Source organism: Pteropus medius, unplaced genomic scaffold (genome assembly GCF_902729225.1).
Source record: "Pteropus medius unplaced genomic scaffold, Ma_sr-lr_union100, whole genome shotgun sequence".
NCBI classification, from domain to species: domain Eukaryota; kingdom Metazoa; phylum Chordata; class Mammalia; order Chiroptera; family Pteropodidae; genus Pteropus; species Pteropus medius.
Window position 1 is genome coordinate 21,641,064 of NW_024340692.1, and position 22,775 is coordinate 21,663,838.

The 22,775-nt window shown below is 37.3% G+C and overlaps 1 protein-coding gene across 3 annotated transcripts in view; it reads left to right on the plus strand.

The window, feature by feature from the left end:
• The window catches only part of PCSK5 (proprotein convertase subtilisin/kexin type 5), a 396,723-nt gene that overhangs the window by 337,018 nt on the left and 36,930 nt on the right, over nucleotides 1-22,775 (plus strand). For all 3 annotated transcript variants that reach the window (XM_039843681.1, XM_039843770.1, XM_039843837.1), the window contains exons 25-27: nucleotides 17,527-17,569; nucleotides 20,480-20,616; nucleotides 21,430-21,630. In XM_039843681.1, coding sequence (XP_039699615.1) covers nucleotides 17,527-17,569; nucleotides 20,480-20,616; nucleotides 21,430-21,630 — 381 coding nt within the window. The remainder of the gene's footprint in view (nucleotides 1-17,526; nucleotides 17,570-20,479; nucleotides 20,617-21,429; nucleotides 21,631-22,775) is intronic.

Sequence of the window (22,775 nt, forward strand, 5' to 3'; positions counted from 1 at the left end):
CACACTTGGGGGCCTACTCTTATATCATACACATAGCATTGTTCTAACATGGGATTGGAGGGGTAAATAAACTCACTGTGTGCTGGAGACCAGGACATGTGCCATTCATTAATAGGTGGGGGAACAAATAACATAAAAATGTTTCTAATCTTTCACTACCTTCTCTAGATATACCAGTGCCGTGATCATAATGCTGCTTCTAACCTCTTTCATCTTGTTCATAATTCCAAGCCCTTGGCTCAATCTATTACGGTTGAAAAATCTTGAAAAGCTGCCACTTTGGGAGAATGTATTTCCCCCCCTTTTTCTTGCCCACTCCATCCCACACATGTACACATACGCATGATCAGCACCCGGTCATGTGTTTCGCTATACCTGAAAACAAATTCTCTTCTTATTCTAAATAACACACAGTTTTTCAAAAATCCCACAGTGAAAAGAGTTGTTACAATCTTTTCTGGTGATCACCTGCATGGATTTGTATAATTATAGTCATAGTCAGTTTAAAATGTATTTCCTGGGTACTTAGTGTGTACTCCATTCCACAGGAGAAACACAATAAGACATAGTTTTGATCTTCAAAGAACCTGAAACACTGGGCTAGTGGTCAGTAAATCTGAACTTAGTTCTCAAGCTACCACTAATTAGCTCTTAGCTTTGGCCAAGTCCTGAAAAATCTAGGTTTTGGTGTATCAGTAAAAATTGAGGAGAGGAGTAGAAATCAAAAAAGAACAAAGGTCCTAATTTCAAATACCTACAGGTGCCAGGCAGGTACCATGGTCAGGTGGGCCAGCTAGGGACTCAGGCCCATAGGGGAACACCCACCTAGAGGAGTCATTTGCTGCTCAGCCCATCAACTGTTGCAGGCAGAACTTAAAGTAATCCAGACTTTCATGGGAAATCTTTTGATTTCTTTAAACATAGTATGGGTCAACACTGTGCTGGCCGACAGAACATTTCTGCAAACTAGATTCTGGTTAGAAGCCTCTGGACTATACGCACTCCAAGGTCCTCCATCCCTATTTTGTATGACCTTTAGAGCCATCCAGCAACTGGCATGCAAACCAAGTATTCAAAGAGTGTATGGGTCCCTGGAAAGATGGTCACTGAGTCCCTCAGGCCATCAGATGATTACCAATTGTGCTCATCACTCATCACTGTTTCAGCAGGCCCAAGTGTTAGTACTAAAAATCACAATGGGATTGCTGACTTTTGAGAAGGAGGAAGAATTTAAAACAAACACTAAAGGAAACAAAATTCCATTTTTAACTGCACACTACTCTTCCGGCTGACCATATACAAAAGAAAGAGGAAATAGAAGGGTTTAATCTATCACACATCTCTGGAGAATTAGCAAAACCTCTCAAAGCTGTAAGAAATAAAAGCACAGAAGTACGGAGAAAGGAGTAATCAAAACATACCTAGTAGTACACAGAAGCCATCAAATAGTGCAGAGGAAAAAATGTATAGTAATGAACATGGTACTGAACACAGCAAAATTCTCAGATCAAGGGAAATATTTTTGAAAAAAAACTATTTCCAAAATCTGTGACGTTTTTATAAGGTAGAGTAATAGACAAAGGCTCCAAACCTAGGGGGAAAGATAGATTCTCTGGCTGGTGCCTCCTGATTAATGAGTAGAAAGTGAGTGATCCAGTTGCTATAGTGACTTGAAGACACACAAAAGAAAACATCACTTCTTTAAAATATTCCTGATGATTAATAGGCAGAGTCTTTCAAAATATCTTTTTGAAAAAATGTAAGAGGTTCTTTTTTTTTTTAAAGAGCATTTCACACAGAATGGCTTTTAGATTTTTTCCCCACCAGATAACAGGAATTGGTTACACAAGCCCTAGTTTGTTTACACAAACCAGTAATTTGGGCAAAAAGTAATGACCAGAAAATATGTCTGTTGGAGAATAAATTTTGTTTTTCAGCAGTCTTGTTTCTGTTTAGGCAGCAAGGGATATAAATGTATGTTGTCTTGTTTCTTTTTTTCTAACAATATATTTAGTTGAAGAGTTTCCTTGGATGCTGAGAATGTGAAATGCACCTAAGCAGAGTCAGGAAATGAGAGGTTATGCTTTCTGTAACCTCCTCTTGTCTGAATGGAGAGGTAACAAAAAATATGATTTCAGTGGGACTGTACACCCAGTCCCTTTACCTTCTCCAGCTTGGCTCCTGCAGCCCCGGACTCTTATTTCACTATTCAAAGGATTGTTCTGTTTTGCTCCAGGCCAGTCACCTTTGGCAGAGTATCCTGAATAGACTGGAGATTCCAAGCAAGGTCTTAAAAACTGCAATGATGAAATATACTGCAAACCGCTTATATAGGAGGAGGCTCTCAAGTGAATGGTTTGGGTAAACTGTTGTTGCAAGGCCCAACTGAAGTGTTGCAAGGCCTGTGTTCTAAACGACATTCCTTAGCTGACAGTGTGATGTGGGCTTTTGCTAACTGGTAGAGTGGTCGATGGTCTTGAATTGCATAGTAAGACTGCATAATATGGTCTTTAGGAGTGGTATGTGAATATTTTTAAGCAAGGATATGTAATATTTTTTGCTGTTCTTTTTTTTAAATTTTATTTTATTAGTTTCAAGTATACAGTACATTGGTTAGACATTTATCTAGTTTATAAAATGATCCCCCTAATTGCTCTTTCTCTCCTCTGGCTCTTCACCTAGCCACAGATATATAATCTTAAACACAGGCAATGTGGAGAAGAAAATACAGCATTTAGAATTCATAGGAAAAAAGAAGTAGATAGATGAGAAGGAAGTTCGAGTAGCTATCTTTCCAATATTTTAAAGATCAAGGCAGAACACAGAGGAAAATGGTGCCACCTAAACACATACTATATTAGTCACTGTATTAGTTTCCTAGGGCTGTTGTAACAAAGTACCACAAACCGAGTGGCCTAAAACAACAGAAATTTATACATGCATACCTCATTCTATTGCACTTCACTTTATTGCACCTCAAAAATATTATCTATCTATCTATCTATCTATCTATCTATCTATCTATCTATCTATATTTTTTTTTTACAAGCTGAAGATTTGTGGCAACCTGCATAAAGCAAATCTATTAGTGCCATTTTCCCAACTGCATTTGCTTACTTTGTGTCTCTGTGTCACATTTCGGTAATTCTCAAAATACTTTAAACTTTTTCATTATTATTATATTTGCTAGGTGATTTGTGATCAGCGATCTTTGGTGTTACTCTTGTAATTGTTTTGAGGTGCCACAGACCCTGCCCATCTAAGACAGAAACTTAACTGATAATGTGTGTGTTCTGACTTCTCGATCAGCCATTCCTCTCTCTATCCCTCTCCTTGGGCCTCCCTCTTTCCTGAGACATAACAATATTGAAATTAGGCCAATTAATAACCCTACTATGGCCTCTAAGTGTTCAAGTAAAAGGAAGAGTTGCATGTCTACTGCTCGTGAACATGCTGTGAAGATAGTAAAAATGACAACAAAGGATTTAGAATATTACATAAAACTTACTTGACAAAGCAATGGCAGGGTGTGACAGAATTGACTCCAATTTTGAAAGGAGTTCTACTGCCAGTAAAATTCTCTCAAATAGCATTGCATGCTACAGGGAAATTGTTCAATGCAGCAAACTTTATTGTTGTCTTATTTTAAGAAATTGCCACACCTACCTCAGCCTTCAGCAACCACTACCCTTCAACAGCCATCAACATTGAGGCAAAACCTTCACAAGCAAAAAGATTATGACTTGCTAAAGACTCAGATGATGGTTAGCATTTTTTACCAATAAAGTATTTTTAATTAAGATATATACATCATTTACTTATACATAATACTATTGCACACATAATAGACTACAGTATAATGTAAACACAACTTTTTAAAATTTTATTATTAATTTCAAGTATACAGTACACTGGTTAGACATTTACATAATTTATGAAATGATCCCCGATTGCTTTTTCTCTCTTCTGGCTCTACACCTAGCTATTACATTAATGCTGACTGCATTCCCAATGCCGTACTCCCCATCCCTGAGATCCTCTATCAACTACTAATTTGTACTTCTTTAACCCTTCACCCCTTTCTCCCAGCCCCTCAACTCCTCTCCCCTGTGGCCATCACCAGATTGTCCTCTATATTTGAGTCTATTTTTGATTCGTTTGTTCTTTTCCTTAGATTTCACATATAAGTGAAATCATATATTATTTACCTTTCTCTGTCTGACTTATTTCACTCAGCATAATAACCTCTAGGTCCATCCATGTTGTAAATGGTGAGATTTCATTTTTTTAATGGCTGGGTAATACTCCATTGTATATATGAACCAAAATTTCTTTGTCCAATCATCTGTTGATGGACATTTACGTTGCTTCCATATCTTGGCTATTGTAAATTATGCTGCCATGAACATAAGGGTGCATAGATCTCAACGAATTATTGTTTTGGTTTTCTTTGGATAAGTACCCAGAAGTGCAACTGCTGGGTCAAAAGGTATATCCATTGTCAATTTTTTGAGAAACCTCCAGGCTGCTTTCCATAATGGCTGTACGAATTTGCAATCCCACAACAGTATGAGGGTTCCCTTTTCTCCAATTCTTTGCCAACATTTGTTGTTATTTGATTTATTGATGATAGTCATTCTATCAGGTGTGAGGTGATATCTCACTGTGGTTTTAATTTGCATCTCTCTGATGATTAGTGACCTTGAGCATCTTTTCATATGTCTATTGGCCATATGTATTTCCTCTTTGGAGAAATATCTATTCGGGTTTCTGCCCATTTTTAAAATAGATTGTTTCTGTTGAGTTGTATGAGTTCTTTATATATTTTGGATATAAACCCCTTAACAGATGTATCATAAGCGAATATCTTTTCCCATTCAGTCAGCTGTCTTTGCATTTTGTTGATGGTTTCCTTTGCTGTGCAAAAACATTTTCATTTGATGTAGTCTCATTTGTTTATTTTTTTCTTTTGTTTCCCTTGCCTGAGGAGATGTGTCCAAAAAGAAATTACTAGTAGCAACATCAGAGAGATTACTGCTTATGTTTTCTTCTAGAAGTTTTATGGTATCAGGTCTTATATTTAAGTCTTTAATCCATTTTGAGTCTATTCTTGTAAGAAGGTGTAAGAAGGTGGTTCAGTTTTCCCAACACCATTTATTGAAGAGACTGTCTTTACCCCATTGTATATTCTTGCCTCCTTTGTCATATATTAAGTGAACTTATAGGCATGGATTTATTTCTGGCATCTCTATTCTGTTCCATCGATCAATGTGCCAGTTTTTATGCCAGTACCATGCTGTTTTGGTTACTGCAGCCTTATAGTATAGTTTGATATCAGGTAGTGTGATATCTCCAACTTTGTTCTTCTTTCTCAAGATTGCCGTGGCTATTCAGGGTCTTTTGTGGTTCCATGTAAATTTTAGGATTATTTGTTATAGCTCTCTGAAAAATGCCATTGTATTTTGATAGGGATTGCATTGAATCTATAGATTGCTTTGGGTAGTATGGCCATTTTAATGACATTGTTTCTTCTTACTCATGAGCATGGTATATGATTCCATTTATTTGTATCTTCTTGAATTTTTTTTTTCAATGACATAATTTTCTGATTACAGGTCTTTTATCTCCTTGGTCATTTTGATTCCCAGGTATTTTATTGTTTTTGAAGCAACCATAAATGGGATTATTTTCTTAATTTCTCTTTCTGAAAGTTCATCATTGGTATATAAAAATGCCACTGACTTCTGAATATTAATTTTGTAACCCGCTACTTCACTGAATTTTTTATCAGTTTTAACAGTTTTTTGGTGGAATCTTTAGGGTTCTTTATATATAGCATCACGTCATCTGCAAATAACGAGAGTTTTACTTTTTTCTTTTTAATTTGAATAGCTTTTATTTCTCCTTTTTGTCTTATTGCTGTGGCTAGACTTCCAATACAATGTTGAACAGGAGTAGTGAAAATGGGCGCCCTTGTCTTGTTCCTGATATTAAGGAAAACACTTTTAGCCTTTCCCCATTGAGTATGATGTTAGCTGTAGGTTTGTCATATATGGCCTTAATTATGTTGAGGTATGTTCCCTCTATTCCCACTTTGCTGAGAGTTTTTATCATGAATGGATGCTGGATTTTGTCAAATGCTTTTTCTGCAACTATTGATATGATCATATGATTTTTATCTTTCAATTTGTTAATGTGGTATATCACATAATTGATTTGTGAATATTGTACCAACCTTGCATCCTAGGAATAAATCCAATTTGATCATGGTATCTGATATTTTTAATGTACTGCTGAATTCGGTGTGCTAATATTTTGTTGAGGATTTTTGCATCAATGTTCATAAGAGATATCATCCTATAGTTTTCTTTTTTTGTAATATCTTTGTCTGGTTTTGGAATCAAGGTAATAGTTGTCTCATAAAAGGAGTTAGGGAGCCTTTCCTCTTCTTGAATTTTTTGGAATAGTTTGAGAAGAATAGGTGTTAATTCTTCTTTGAATGGTAAAATTCACCTATGAAGTCATCTAGTCCAGGACTTTTATTTTGGGGGAGGTTTTTGATTACTAATTCAATTTTGTTAGTGGCAATCGGTCAGTTCAAATTTTCTGGTTCTTCTTGACTCAGTCTTGGGATATTGTATGTTTCTAGGAATGTATCCATTTCTTCCAGATTGTCCAATCTGTTGGTGTATACTTGCTCGTATTTTCCTATGATCCTTTGTATTTCTGTGGAGTCCGTAGTTATTTCTCTTCTTTCATTTCCCATTTTATTTATTTGAGTCCTCTCTCTTTTTTCCTTAATGAGTCTGCTTAAGGGTTTGTCAGTTTTGTTTATCCTTTCAAAGAATGAGCTCTTGTTTTCATTAATCTTTTGTATTGTTTTTCCAGACTCTATTTCATCTTTTTCTCCTCTGATCATTATTATTTCCTTCCTTCTACTCACTTTGGGCTTCGTTTCTGTTCTTTTTCTATTTCTTTTAAGCTTAGGGTTAGATTGTTTATTTGAGCTTTTTCTTGTTTTTTTGATGAATTGCTATGAATTTCCCTTTTAGGACTGCTTTCGCTGTGTCCCATAGATTTTGAGTCATTGTATTTTCATTTCATTTGTCCGTAGGTATCTTTTGATTTCTTTCTTGATCTCATTGTTGATCCATTAATTGTTTAGTAGCATGTTATTTAGCCTCCATATGTTTGTATATTTTCCAATTTTTTTCTTGTACCTGATATCTAGTTTCATACCATTGTGATCAGAGAAGATGGTGGATACAATTTCAATCTTAAATTTACTGATACTTGTTTTGTATCCTAACATGTGGTCTATCCTAGAAAATGTTCCATGTGTACCTGAGAATAATGTATATTTTTCTGCTTCGGGGTGAAATGCTCTGAAAATATCTATTAAATCCACCTGGTCTAAGGTGTTTTTCGGGCCCATTTAAACATAACTTTTATATACACTGGGAAACAAAAACAAATCGTATGACTTACTTTAATGCAATATTTGCTTCAGTGCAGAGGTCTAGTTGTCTGGAAACAAACCTACAATATCTCCAAGGTATGCCTATTTTTCTCACAGTTCTGGAGGCCAGAAATCCAAAATTAAGTAATCAGCTTCTCTGCTCTTCCCAGCTTTCGGTGAAGGTCAGCAATTCTTGACATTCCTGGCTTATAACTATATCATTCTAATCTCTACCTCCACAGTCTCATGACCATCTTCCTTCTGGGTCTGTGTCTATCTTTACATGGCCTTCTATATGAACATAAGTCACAGGATTTAGGGCCTGCCTGTCCCTTTTTCTTTCCTCAAGCCCCAACATCTGCTCTTTACTGTAGCTGCCCCAAACTCTTTGCAATCCATTCTTTTCTTTAAAAACCTATATGTTTTTAAGGCAAGGGCAACTATGCTGTATTCTGAGATCCCGTTACTCTCTGTATAATTTCTTCAGTGGGAATCTCATGAGCTCTTTTACTAAAACAGTTATCTCCATAGACTCAGCTCTCTCTCCCTTCAGGCCTTTCCATGTAGAAAGGATTCCATCTTCTCTTTCTGCCCACCTCAAACTCATTTTTCAGGTTGCTTCTAAGCCTTCACTTCCTCAGGGAACCTTTCGTTGTTGCACTTCCCCTTCCAAACACATACCTTGGGTTGGATATCACCCTATTTTCTTCTTAGTAAATTGTTTATAATCCCAACAGTGACACTGATCACACAACATTTGTTGCAATGTCTCTTTACTTTCTACATTTCCCCCAGATGCTGACCCTGAGTCTAGATCCATATTGTACTAGGAATTAGTCATCTTTGTAGTCCTAACATATAATAGAACTCAAAGTATATTTGTGGAAGGAATAAATCAATAATGGACATAACACTAGGCACTAGGGTTGCAGAGATGAATAAGATATAGTCCCTGACTGTGGCAAATCATTAACAATTCACTGTACCCCGAGTGGATGATAGCTGCAACATCGATATAACGTTTATCAGAAGCTCAGAAAAAAGACTCGTTCTGTCAGAAGAATCAGAGGTCTCAGAACAAACAAAAATGCTTCATACTCTTGGACATCTGAGCTGGGCCTGGAGCCAAAGTTCCCTTCTGGCTCTTATATTTTATGATTCCAAGTCTTTCATCAAAATTTCAAAGAATTTTCTGCCACTGTTTTAGTGTCATTCTGAAATGACTGATGCTCTTTCATCCACCAAATTTTCAAGTCCTCTTCTCAAGGCATTTTATTTCCTCTTACATACTACGGCTTTTTATGCTTCTCCACAAACTAAGAGCTGTTTGTTTTCTTAGTTATTCTGCAATTTCACTATGATGGGGCTTCTCGTAGATTAAAAAAATAAATTATATGTTTATGCTGTTTCTTAGAACTAATGATTGGTATCTTTTATCAATTCTGGAAAATTCACAGGCATTCTATTATGTTTAGATATTGCCTCTTTCTTTCCCATTCTATTATCTCTTTGTGGAAGTGTGACGCATTTAGACCTTATCTTTCTAACCTCCATATCACTTACCACTCTTTCCTGTTTCCTATCTTTTTGTCTCTCTGACCTGAATTTTTTTTTATCTTTTCTTTACCTTGAGTTCACCAATTCTCTTTCTATTATGCCTAATCTACTATTTAATCCAGCCATTGAGTTTAAATTCAAACTTTTACATCCTTAGTTATAGAGGTTATATTAGTTCTTTTCCAAACTTTGGGGTACTTTTCTATTTTCAGGATGCTCTTTTATTTCTTTAATAGCACATAGATTCTGCTGTTATTTCTGCTGACTTTCTCTCATAGTGCCAGATTTCCTTGTATAGTTTATGGTTTTTTAAAAAAACATAAATTTTGTACACTTGAAACTTACTGGATTTCATTAAGCAATGTTGCCATAATGAAACAATGAAAAAGAAAAAATTAATAAATAAATAAAAACATAAATTTTGAAAATTTACCTGTGAGAATACTTTGAGATCTAGGTTAAGATTACCTTTCTCTAGAGAAGATTTGCATTTGCTTCTGCCAATTGCCCTGGGATACTGTACTTGGGACTACTTTAATTTGAATTTTCCTTTTGAGATGTTCCAGAACACTGAGATAATATAAATCCTGATTATAAACCTATATGAGATGTTGTTGTTGTTTAATCTACCCAATGGCAAGGTTAAGACTAGGATGGTTTTTTCTTGTCCCCTTTTCCTGCCAAGTTTATTTTTCATTCATACTTACACAGAAACTATCGTCCTTAGGTTCCCATTTACTAACTATAGTAAGAATGCTCTGAATATTTCCATTCGAAAAGAAAATATTCAAAACCCAATTAAGTGAGAAGACAGGAGAATCATAACTTGATTTCCTTCAGGCCCTAAATAAATATTTCTGCGATGTACCAATTAGAGGTTTGTTTATCTATTCTACATTTTGCCACATCATAAGTTCTTCTCTACTTAACTTTCTTAATTACTGTCCCCTCAGCAGACTTCAAACTCCTTGAGGGTAGGGTTTGCCTTTCTTATCTGTATATACTCCTTATAATATCCAAAGCAGTATATGGACTATACTACATAATCAGTTAAGTATTTGTTTATTGTTCCTAAGTCCATTTTACTACTGAGCGTTCTTCATTTTCCATCCATCCATGTGCTCAAGCCAGAGTCAGGGAATCATCCTGCTTCCTCACCTCTCACATCTTATTATCTCACATCTTATTATCTAATCTTCTCGAATTTACCTCAAATCTGATTTTTCTTCATTACTACAGCCACAGTCTTCGTTTATCCCTAAATCATTTCTTCTCTAGTGTATTCCTCAAAAAAGTGTTTCTAAAATGTGTTACACAGGAACCTAGTTTTGAAAGATTTAATAGATGAAACCACTTCTACAGTTAAATATTAAGTCATTTTCTACACAGCACCCACAGTGATCTTTTTAAGTAAATCAGATCGCATCACATCTTTTCTATAAGGCTTCTCATTACTCTTAGATTAGAATGCAAACCTCTCACCCTGGCCTGGAAGACCATGTCTGATCTGATCCTGCACATGATCCTGGCCTCATCTCCAGACTCTCTCCCTTTTTCTTTATCCCCTTCAAACTCACTGACCTTCTTTATGTTCCTCGAAATGATCAAGCTTTTCTTCACCTCTGTCTGGAACACTCTGACCTTAGAACTTCATATGGCTAGCTTCTTGTCATCATTCAGATCGCTATTCAAACATCAATTCTTAAAAAACTTTCTCCCTAACTCGCCTATCTAAATTAAGGCCTTTCGTCATTCTAGTCTCATCACTCTCTAACACTTTATTTGATTTTATGTACTTATTTATGTGTTTTTCTTCATTCAGTGCATATTTCTGGGGCATCTGCTATGCAGCAGGCAATACTCTTGGTATTAAAGTATAGGAAAACAAAACAAAATGACTTGTCCTCATGGAACTTGGATTTCCGTGCATTTATTGAAGATTTACATTTTATTTACATCTAATAATTATCTAATTTTTCTTTTATTGTCTTTCTTCCCTCTAAAATGAATGAATGAATAAGTGAATGAACATATAGCTGTAGTGAGAGATCCCTATAGGAACTCAGCTGCATGTATTCATCCATCACTTCCACCTGCTAGTCAGTCTAGACAAAAATGGAAATCCAGAAACAGCTTGCCTATTATGATATTCCATTTTTAGATCAGAAGACTAGGTAAAGAACTAGAGTCCAATAAAGAACTGAGCCCTCTTTTAGTCAACATTTGTAAACAATGATCTAGATTATTTATTCAAGTCTTTTCTACTACTGTGTCCCTCCAGGGGGTTATGCCCTATTGTCAGCTGCAGCATTTGCACTACTGCCAATTCAAATATTTATTCATTGTCCTTGGACACCAGTGAGGACAAAATGATTGAAAATCATCAAAAGTCTCCCAACCAAATACTTTGTATCCCAGCACTACTGAACCTTCCAGAAAAATCTTCTGCTTTGACAAAGCTATCAGATGGTCCAATTTGTATTTGAGTGTTAATTATGTGAAGCAATTCTAAGTACAAGGCCTACTTGAATTATGTACTAATTTTTGTGCTATTTGGGGCTTATAATTAGTTGCACTCTTTGGGCATATAAATCTCTTACCCAGTTCATTATCCTTGAGTGGACTGAAAAATGTTAGTGACACTCCTACAAATTTGTACACTGTTGTCTAATAACTAAGTACATGTTTACTCTGGGATATGCATCGTTGACAATGTGCTTAATTATCTCCCAAAACAATCTAAGTATTGGCTACTTATAACACTTCTCTCCCCTCAAAGGGAGCAGTAGTACGTCTCAGTATGGGGTGGGCATTCTGCTGATGCTCCAACAGGGCTGCAGGTGCACATAAAGGGAATTGCTTAAGAATGCTTGGCCCAAGTGACAGCCCCTAGTCTGGTTAGTGAGTCTGAGGGAAAGCCAAGAATAACCACATTTTCTAGTCATCTGCCTCCTTTACAGAATCCTATTAGAAAAACAATTTATATTAAAAGTGAATTTTTTAAAAGAAGTTTGTACAAACATCTGCCACTGTCTTAACCACACCCCATGGAAGAACGTCAGTCTTGCCCTGGTGATGTAGGGTTTAGGAATTGCTGAGGAACAAAACTGAAAGACGAGAAAACAGAAGTGGGCAGGAGAGGGACAGAAAATGAAGACCATAACCAAAAAGGCTGCTCTCTTAGGAAAGATCTGTGGGAGGAAACCATTTCCAAACTTGTGGCCCTAATGACCCCTGGAACTCATAACCTGAGCATTTTCTTCCTTTCCTTAACAGCATTTTTTATTCTAATTAATTCTGTAATAACATTTATAAAGAAAATATAGAAATATATACATAAAATCAGACAGATAATCACTGTTAACATTTTAGCTTTTTCTTCTGATTTTTTATAAAGTCATATCTATACATGTAGATACATATACACATTATAGACATATTCAGATATATATTTTTGCCCTTTTTCACATAGCCTATCATGAAAATGTTATCATGTCATTAAACACTGAGAAATAAGATTTTAATGAGTACTACTAGCCCATCTTGTATAAATGTACCGTATTTTTTTAAACCTATTTCCAACAGATGAACTTTTAGGTTGCCTTTCATAGGGACATTATCAGTGGTTATTTTCATCTAGAAAGTTTGTTTCAGAGAACAAATTTATACTAAATTTATACTAAAGCTATAGAGGATGGTAGAAAAGTGGGAAAAGTAGAATCTAGTCATATTACTCAAACACGTTCACTCAGATCTATATTTTCATCTTATCTCCCAATCTAAAAATGATAAGTTAACAAGTTAATTAGAAACATATATTCAATTTATAAATAAGGAAGGGCTGGAAGTCAAGTGCAGGAAGTCCTTATATACATATAGATGAATGAACCCATCAGAGAGCCATTCCTTCCAGTTATAACTCTAAGGAACCGAATGTAAAACATAATTTTGGAAAGTTAATACATGAATTCATTAGCTCAGATGTGGCATTTGGTTAGGTGTGGCCTGAGTCACTGGTCTCCAATGGGAAGTGTGCAAGACAACTGACTAGGTTACAGGAAAAATAGAACTATATTCACAATTATTTTTATGTTATCCACTCAAATTTTCAACTTTTGCATTCCTTTTTAAGATATGTAAAATATTCATACATCAGTATATAGAAATAATTTACACACATACATATATATATGCATTGCAGGTACATATTAATTTTTTTAAAACCAATGGAGTGATCAATTAAAAAAGTATGGAATTTACTGCTTTAGATTTCTGTTATCATGGAGCTTGGAGAGTTACTAGGTCTAAAAACCTATGAGTATGGGTGGAGTATCAGTTTGGTCTAATACTGTACCTAAGTATGGAAGGCATTGAGAAGGAAAATAGAACCCCAAATTTGGTCAAGCCTAGAATATAGGTGATTGGATCTGGGAAGGTGATTGAGCCAAAGTCTGAGATCATCTGGGAAAAGCAGGGTATGTTGAATTACAATAAGGTGTGTGCTGTTTTCTGGAACATGTACAGTTGTGTCCTAAGTCAAGGTAGAAAGTACCTAATGAGTCTAGAATACCCAAGAAGGTATTGAGGTAGGTGAGACTCCAAGAGCCTCCCAAGAGCACAAGTTTAACATGCCTATTAGTCATCAGCCTAGGCAGTAACCCAGAAGGCCTTTGCATAAATGGAACACAGGGCAGATAGGTTTCAATAGGCAGTGGTAGAGGGAGGGCTAGCATTCGGAATGAATGAAAGACCTAGATGCCTGAAAATAATCTTGAAAAAAGAGCCAAAGGTAAGATAGGAGTACCCTGATATTAACTTTTCCCCACAGTTGTGCAGAGTCAGTTCTGCCTAAACAGTTTGTCTCATCCATGGCTAATTCTATCATATCTAGACATTATATGATAAAGGGCTACTCTTAAGACACTAAGCTTCTTCTGTCTCCCCCAAATGAAAAATAAATATACAATAAGAACAATAAATTTTAAAAAAGCAATCTAGAGTCATTTTAGCTTGTATGTCTCTTTAATACTGTGACTCAAAACTTATGTAAACCATAAAAATAAATTATTTTTCTCTGGACATTTTTAAATGTTCAGTTTCATCTCAATTTTAAAATATCCCTTTTCCAATACACTTTTTAAGTAAAATGTACATAACTCCGAATGTAACCTTGATCCATCCACGTTCAATGGTGAAAGCTATAGGTGTTTCTGAAAATACAGTAAAATGGCAGAGAGTGTCAGCTGACCACTGAAGGTATATGGATCACAGGAGCTAATGTCTCCATGAGGGCAATGAGTTCACAATGATTCTAACTCTGATGATCAACAAGGAAACAGTGGAAAGATGATGGGGAAAAGCATGAAGACCTCTTAAGACACAGTAGATATTGTGGTCCTGCCTATCCCACCCCATAAAAATGAAATCATAAAATAATTTTTTTTTTTTTTTTTTTTTAAGAAAGGAAGGCTGTATCTCCATCTTGACAAGGCATCTGCACACACATTCTCCTTAGCGGGGATGTCAGCAACTGGAAGCCAGTAACTGTTTCGGAAGGCTTTTTTCCAAATGTGTGAGGCTCTCTCTGAATTCTGACTGAACTTACTCCTTCCTCTTCAAAACATGCTCTCTCAGCTCAGAAGTTTGACAAGATTAAATAACCAGAGCTATTTAAACATCCTACTTTGGATAATACCTTCCAAGACAGTTAATAATCCTAGCTTGTTTAGACTCTTCCATTTCTCACCTACCACCACACACACACACACACACACACACACACACACACACAGCCAGGAAAATTCATCTTTCTCCTTAAGCCACCCTTCTTTTACATCCAAATGCCAACTTGACTTAGAGTCAACTTCTAGGTTTGGGATTGTTACCTTTCTTTAATCCTATAACAGCTACCTCTCAGGGGTCAAACTAAATCCATTTAGTTTATGTCTGACTTACGGGTCTTCTGGGATGAAAATGTTTTAAAAAATAATTCTTACTCTTTTGAACAACTGGTAATAATGAGAAAGACTAATGGGCATTCATAAGCTGTTATAGGACACAGTTCCTGTTCTATGCATTATTCATTTATGCAAACTGTTGTGAAAGTACCAAATTCACTGTGCAACTGGGCTGGAAAAGTCCCTGGACTCAAGATTATATTGGTATGCATATTTCTGAGGGTTGGTTCTATTTAACATTTTCATCAGTGACCTGTTTAAAGGAGCAGAGAGCAAACTCATTAAATTCCTAGATGGGAAGAATGGCCAGAACATTAGAGAACAGGATTAGAATTTCCTTAGCCCTTGCCAAATTAGCAAAACTGTCAGAGTCAAATATGTTCATCGGGGACAGGCAGGGAAAAGTAAGCTGCCCCAAAGCGAGCTGAGTAGTAGTAACTTATTCAGGAACAGACCTGAAAAGAATGTAGATTCCAACACAGACTTGCAGCAGGAAAATACTTACCCAGTGGAACAACTAGTGTTCATTGGGACCTTTGCACCCCTTTAAAATGGATTCTCAATTCATGAACTGTGGAAGCAGAAATCCCTCCACCAAGAATTTAAAGAATTCCACTGAGCTTTTCTTTCTCATGGTACCTCTCTCTTCAGATTTCTGATTCCACTTAATTAGCCTAGCTTATGGTTCATTCCATTTTCCTCCTCTAGTTACCCTATAACAAACCATGTTCACCTAGACATGAAAACCATTTTCCTACCATGAGCAAATCATGGCCTCCTACATACAAAAGGGCCTGGCTATCTTTTTGGTTGTCTTGGCTCTTGTTCAGTCTTTCCCATCAAACTTCTATTCCAAAATATGCTCTTTCATAAAAAAAAAAAAAAAAAAATAATTTCTCTCCCTAAGAGGAACTCTGGGGCCAGTTGTTAAAAAAATAAATAAATAACATTTACACCTGTGTTATCTAACAAAGGTGAACATGACAAAGTCATGAGCCACCAGTGCTCTAGCCAGAGGGCAGCAAACTTTTTCTATAGAGTGACAGATAGTATTTCCTATATCTGTTGTAACTATTCAAATGATGGTGTAGCATAAAAGGTTCTGTAGGTGATATGTAAACAAAAGGGCAGAACCAGATCTGGCCCTAGGGTTGGCCATAGTTTGCCAATTCCTGCTAGACTCAGCTCCAGAATCTTCGATTTTGGGGAAGGCTTAGCAACCAGATCATTTTACGGCCACAGAAATAAGAACATAGCCATTTATGCAAGTTCACAAGAGAGTTACGCCAAGATTAAAACCTCAAACTAGAGACAGGCAGCCCAGTTCCAGACCAGTACCCTCTCCACTGCATGATCACTAGGCTACTTCCAGAAGGTTCTGGGAATACCTGTGTAAATGGCAGAGCCTCTTCTAGAAATGTTTCCACTATAACTTTTGGTGCAATGCATTAGTTGTATTATGTGTAATATATAATATGCTGTCTTGCAAGAACCCTAGGAGGACCCAATCTTTGACTAAAGATTCAGTCAAGGCTCTATCACTAAGGGGCAGACTCTGTGAAACCAAGCTAGAACCTAAAGTAGATCAGAAAGGAAAGCTAAGCACAAAGTTCAAAGGACATCATTTCGTTTACTTTAAATCTAGTTAAAGGTGACATAAAATCTTTACATACCAAGAAAATGTTTTAAAGAGGAACAATTGTTTTCCATCTCCTATTAGAATGAAAAGAGAAGGACTATAACAGATAGAAAGAACTTGCTAACAGTAACTCTCACTCAGAAAAATTGTAAACCAGAGAAGTCATAGAATTCCTTTAATAATTGGACCTGGGAATTTTCAGGGAGGGTTAAGAAGGAGGGAAGTAGACTGAGTTAGTGATTTCTCTCTCATTAAGTTCCCTGAAAGCTGTAGGAAAGAGTCCCCTGAGCCAACAGGGACACATTGAATCATTATACTTAATGAGAACAGGACAGTTTCTTTAAGAGGGTTTTGAAGTACAGAACACAAAGTGGATACTGTATTGGAAAAAAACAATTGTCCAGATTTCAAAGACGCCTCCCTACAATCTCTCACACTGGCAGGCATTTGGGGTAATTCATGGAAAATCTACTCTTCAGGGTCGAAAGCCTGAAGCCCTTTCTGAGAGAGAGAGACAGAGAGAGGGAGAGGGAGAGGGTGAGGGAGGGAGAGAGAGAGAGAGCAAGCGAGCAAGTGCGCTTGATGCCTTTACCTCAACAGAGACCAGGAGTTCCTCAAAGTGAATGGTTCTTGATCTACAATTTGAAGACCCAGTAGCTTGGGCCTACTCATCCTTGAAAGTGAGGGCCAGCACTTATGAGGCCTCTTATTTTACTAGCTTTGATAAAGATAAATCATTGTGTATATCTTGTTACTCACTGAAAATAGTGCAATCTGTTCAAAGACTATTTCTGGACAGTACATTTCATAAAACTATCCCAGAAGATTATTTGTCCCAAGCCAAAACTTTCCCAAACCCATTTTCACAAATGATGAACTCTTTATTATTTTTCATTCTTATAATTTTTTTCCAGATGATCCAGGAACCTGCACATCATGCGCTACAGGGTACTACATGTAAGTCTGGCCTTCTTTTTCATGGCACTAACTTTTCTGCAGTTTAAGCATTACTGACTTAACCCTAAATCAGTGATTAAAGGAAAGAGGCCCTGTAGCCTGAAGCAACTCTGCCCTGTCAGGCTATTAATGAACAATTCTTGGATTTAGCAGTTAAGAGCCTAGCTGTTTTCTTGCCTGGAAAGGAGGCCTTCTCTTTCTTGGTCCTGGAAGTCACTCAACCTGACACTGGTGTCTAGGAATCTTGCCACGGGTTACCAAGATTCAGACCTTGGTGGTTCTGGACAGACTTTAATAATATACCCAACCTCAAGCAAGCTGTTTCCAGAGTCTGCATGGAGGAGACCTTGTTCTTAACAAGAGTTGGACAGACCAGAATAAAGCCAGGTGCTACATTAGCTCTCAATCACCCCCTAGGTAATGAGAGACACAGATCACTAGATTAAACAAAATGCAGGTAACCATCACCCACGAAGTTCTGTAATACAAATCTACAAATCAAATATGTTGTCTCAATATCACTTCCACTTCCTATTCTAGTCTCTCTTACAGGGTACATTGGTGCCTATCTTGGAAGAAAAACTAAGTAAAGAAAGGAGATGAAAAGAAAGGGTAGACCCACATAATGCATAGACTACATAATTCCTCCCTGTCATCCTAAGAACTGGGAGTTTTATGATAAACAAACTCTCACATCCCTTTCTCCTCTTCACCTTTCCATGAATGTTGTCAAGGACACAAGATTGATGTTATTCTACAGAAGAGAAAACTGAAGCTCAGAGAGGCTATAGATCCATTTATGTTGCACCAAGAGCTAGGGTAGGGTCTAGATTTGGGTCACCTCATCTTTGATGGACTTGATTCCAAGGGTCTTAAAATGTGACAGTGAGTGAGAGGACATTAAAAGGGGTGAGGTGGATGGGAGGGAAAGGGAAACCCAATAAGCTGAAACATATTATAAATGATCAGCTAACTTTATCATTACTTAACTTTATAGGGTTTTTAAAAATTAATTATTTTTTTATGGTGACATTGGTTAATGAAATCCAATAAGTTTCAGCTGTATACTTTAACAGTAAGGCATATATATATATATTTACACTGTGTGTTCACCTCCCATAGTTATATTTCTTTCTGTCACCACATATTTGACCCCCTTTATCCCATCTATCTCCCCCCTCCCCCTTCCCTCCACCCTCTACCCTCTGGTAACCACTAGTCTATAGTCCATGTCCATGAGTATCTGTTTGTTTGTCCTGTTCATTTTTAACCTTTTAATTCAACTTTCTCAGAGTTGCCTATTATTCTCTACATTGACCATGTCTATATCACTACTCTCCTGACCTACTGATTTAAATTAATGTTCCATTTAAACAGGGGAGAATGGGTAGAGAAGAGGCCCCAGATTTGACTATTAGAAGGTAGACCAGACAACAGTAAACAAGCAGAAAGGAATTTGTCAGCATGTTTGCAGTTGGCATTTACCCAGCATATGGCCTGCCACAGATACCCCAAGCAGAGACAGACAGCAGAGATACAAGCATTTCTTGATAAGATCAGACGGTTGGGGACATAAAATGTTCCTCAGAGAACCAAGGAAGGAGGACATAGCCTCAAAGAAAGAGTGATCGTGTAGAAGTATGTGAGAGAAATTCTCCTTTGTCCCCCATATGACTCTGCATATCTTCAGCCTAACTCTACCCTTCTTGATTTTGACACTAGAACATACCCTTTGACCAGCACCTACTTCTTTTGTCACCTGACAATATCCTCTGTTAAACTTTGGAGCCAACTCTGTTAGCCTCTCCAGCTCACCATTAATGAGCATATTTCATAAAACCCTTTGAAAAACAAATACAACAAGTCTTTGAATAATGTAATTCCATACGACGTCATTTTGTTATAATGCCGAGATGCCATAGGAACTTAACTCTTGTTTATATCGATTAGCCTATGGTAAAATTGGTTTCATTTCACATTACTTTACTTGAAGTCACATAACCTATCAACCACGTTAAGTGAAGGCCTAATACATGCTAAAAACGACATGCCAAATATCACTAAGGGTAAAACATGTGATATTTGTTTCAAGAAACACACATTTATAACCCTTTAGAATGTTTGATGACTTTGAATTGTACAACATTGTACAATAGAATTGTTAAGGAAAAAATGAGAAGCCTGCTTCAGATATCCTGTTAATGGTACAAAATTTATCAAAGGGCAAAGGTCAACTTCATTCCACTTCCCCTTCAAATGAGCCTGTTAATTCAATGGAGTCGGAAATACAATTCCTATAGAATAAGAATAATGAACAGTATGCATGAAAATATACAGAGATAAAAGCTAAGTCACTTTACTATTGATATTAACACTCTGGTTATAGACATTTTGGTAAGCCACTTGTACTCAACACAGCTATTTCAGATCTTGCTGGAGCCATGTAGCAAAAGCACACAAACTGTCTGTTCAAACAAATCTTGGTTGAAATCCCAGCCCCACCTTTAACTATCTACGTGATTTTGAGCACGAAATCTTGAGGCTCAGTTCCCTTATCTAGAAATTAAAGATAAGTAATAGCCCCCTGTATTGGGATTATGCTGAGGTTTAAATGAACTAATAATACTTGACGCATTATCAGTACTCAATAAATGAATATCAGTACCCCTTTCCTTCTCTCCAGCCTCCTCCCAGCTGCCCTGATAACAGGTCCTCAGAGATCCAGAGAGAGGTGGTTAGTGACTTATTTGGAGGGCTCACACAGATCAGGAGAAAGTTTTCTTCCTTGAAACCCAAATATCTCCACCTGTTAAAAATGATCTGTAAACATAGATAAGGAGATTAAATGATGATGGTTAAGAGAAATAACATCAACACAGCTCACGGAAGAAACTCTATCTCCTTCTCTAGGTTTGAACACCACTGTTATAAAACCTGTCCTGAGAAGACCTACCGTGAAGAATTTGAATGCAAAGCATGTGATAGCAACTGTGGCAACTGTGACCAGAATGAGTGTTACTGGTGTGAAGAGGGCTTCTTTCTCTTGGGTAAGCATGAAAATGTCATCAAAGTGAAAGCAAGGTTTAAGAGCTCCACCCAGAAACAGGAGTGCTTGTTTGATTGGTTTCAGGGTCTTTGTGAACTGCTGCCTCTTGTCCAAGAATTTTGATTTGGTTTGAAAATAAACATTAGCCAGAACATCCTTCTGCTTTTATTACTAAAGCAAAGTTCCAGTTTCATTAATTAGTCTCAAATATCTCCAAGCTAATAGAAACAAGAGTGAACTTGGGGCACAGAGACGCTAAAGACAAATGCTTTGGGATCCGAGTCGCCTGAAATATTCAGAACCATGACTCTTTCCTTGAGATATAACCCATGTTATATATTCCCGAGTAGTGTTAAAGTTAAAGAAGAATCTTTGTCTTAGATTTCTTAGATTTTGGTCAATTCATCAACTTTGATGGAAATGGATGGTTAGGAAAGAAATATACTGTGTCTTCCAATTAAAGGGCTAATAGTCCAGTGCACTTGAATGCTTACGGGAGAGAGAGTGGGGCAGAAAGCCCACAATGATCTCCAGTTTTTCTCTATATAGAGAGATTTATATGAAGTTTATCAAGAACGTAAGATTCTGACAGCCAATTTAAACTCTCAGTTTAAAGAGGACTTAAAGCGTTAAATCTTTTAAGACATTTCTTCATTGAAATAAGAGAATGCCATCTTGGTTTCTTCAAAAACAACTTCAAACAAAAATGTTCCTGAGATTCCATTTGGCCTATTCAAAACCTGGCCCTGCACAGAGCACCAAGCTAAGTGGCTAGAGTTTTGCCTGAATGTTCCCTCTCTGTGCTCTTATGTAGGTGGCAGTTGTGTGAGGAAATGTGACCCTGGCTTCTATGGTGACTCAGAGATGGGCGAATGTGAACCCTGCCACCGAGCCTGTGCAACCTGCACCGGCCTAGGGTACGACAAGTGTAGCAGCTGCAGAGGAGGACTACAGCTGCGGCATGGAACTTGTGTGGGTCCCACCCAGGCCCAGATGGAAGGCAAATTCTGGAATGGTATGTGCCTCCCAAGGGAAATCACAGGCGTCTAGCTGCCTTCTCAGCCTCTTTCCCTCCCTCTTTAACCCTTGCTTTTGGATATCCATGGGATGAAGGCTAGGCAGTGAAACAAAAGCTTGAATGAGAATCAAGCTTGGGTCTCTTTGATGCTAGGGGAAGGAGAGAGAAGGGGCTGTAACTGGCATTTGGCCAGAAAGAAAAGCCCAAAGCAATTTACAATTGGTCTGGCCACCTGAGTTTCTACTAGGGTGGAGCAGACCTCCAAGCATATAGAGTCATATAGAGAAATAGCCAGATTATCATTTTTTCAAAGATTTCACAATAGCTTCTATCACATTTATGTATCTCTTTATCAAGGTAAAAGAAAATTGCCAGTAGGGTAGGCTTTTTCAGTTAGCAACGAAGAACTGCTTTAAAGTATTGGAATTTAAGCTAAAATAGCTGATCTGGCTGGCTGGCTGGCTTATTAGAAGTTGCCATCATTAAAGCTTCCCTTTTAAAAGTTGCCCTCTCCAGTTACAGACGAGAAAGTGAGGATCCTAAGAGGGGCCTGGAGGGAGGAAGTATGTGAAACCTTGAGATGCAACAGTAAGACCTCCACATTCTCAGTCCCACCTGAGTCTTCAGAATAGGCCTCCTCATCCTGTAGGTTCAGTCACAGGCTTCCTTGCAATTACAAACTTCAGTGCCCTTTCCATGTCTTAGGTAGTTAAAAAACAAAATCTTCTTCATGCTGGAAAAATTTGACTCATATTCCATGCAGAGACCCTCATGAAAAAAAGAGATGCTGTCCATTTGATATCAAGGCAAGGATTTGTTAAAAAAAAAAAAAAAGTCATTTCAGTGCAGAAGCAACAGCAGCTGAAAGGAGATCTGCTCAGGATGGGTCTTCTAAGGGCTGGAGAGAGTGAGAGATCTGGGGCAGGAGAAAGGCTCTTGCTGGATTTTAGAAAAAGGTCGTCTGTCGCTGCTGTCTACTACAACAGCCCTACATATGTGACTTAAAGGAAAAGCAATTCTGAGACCACTGCAAACTCAGCAGCCAAAGGCCACAGAGAACACAGGCTGGTTTCAGAGACAGAGCTGGGAAGAAAATCATTCAATTCAGAGTGGGATATCTCCAGTGAATTATAGCTGAACCA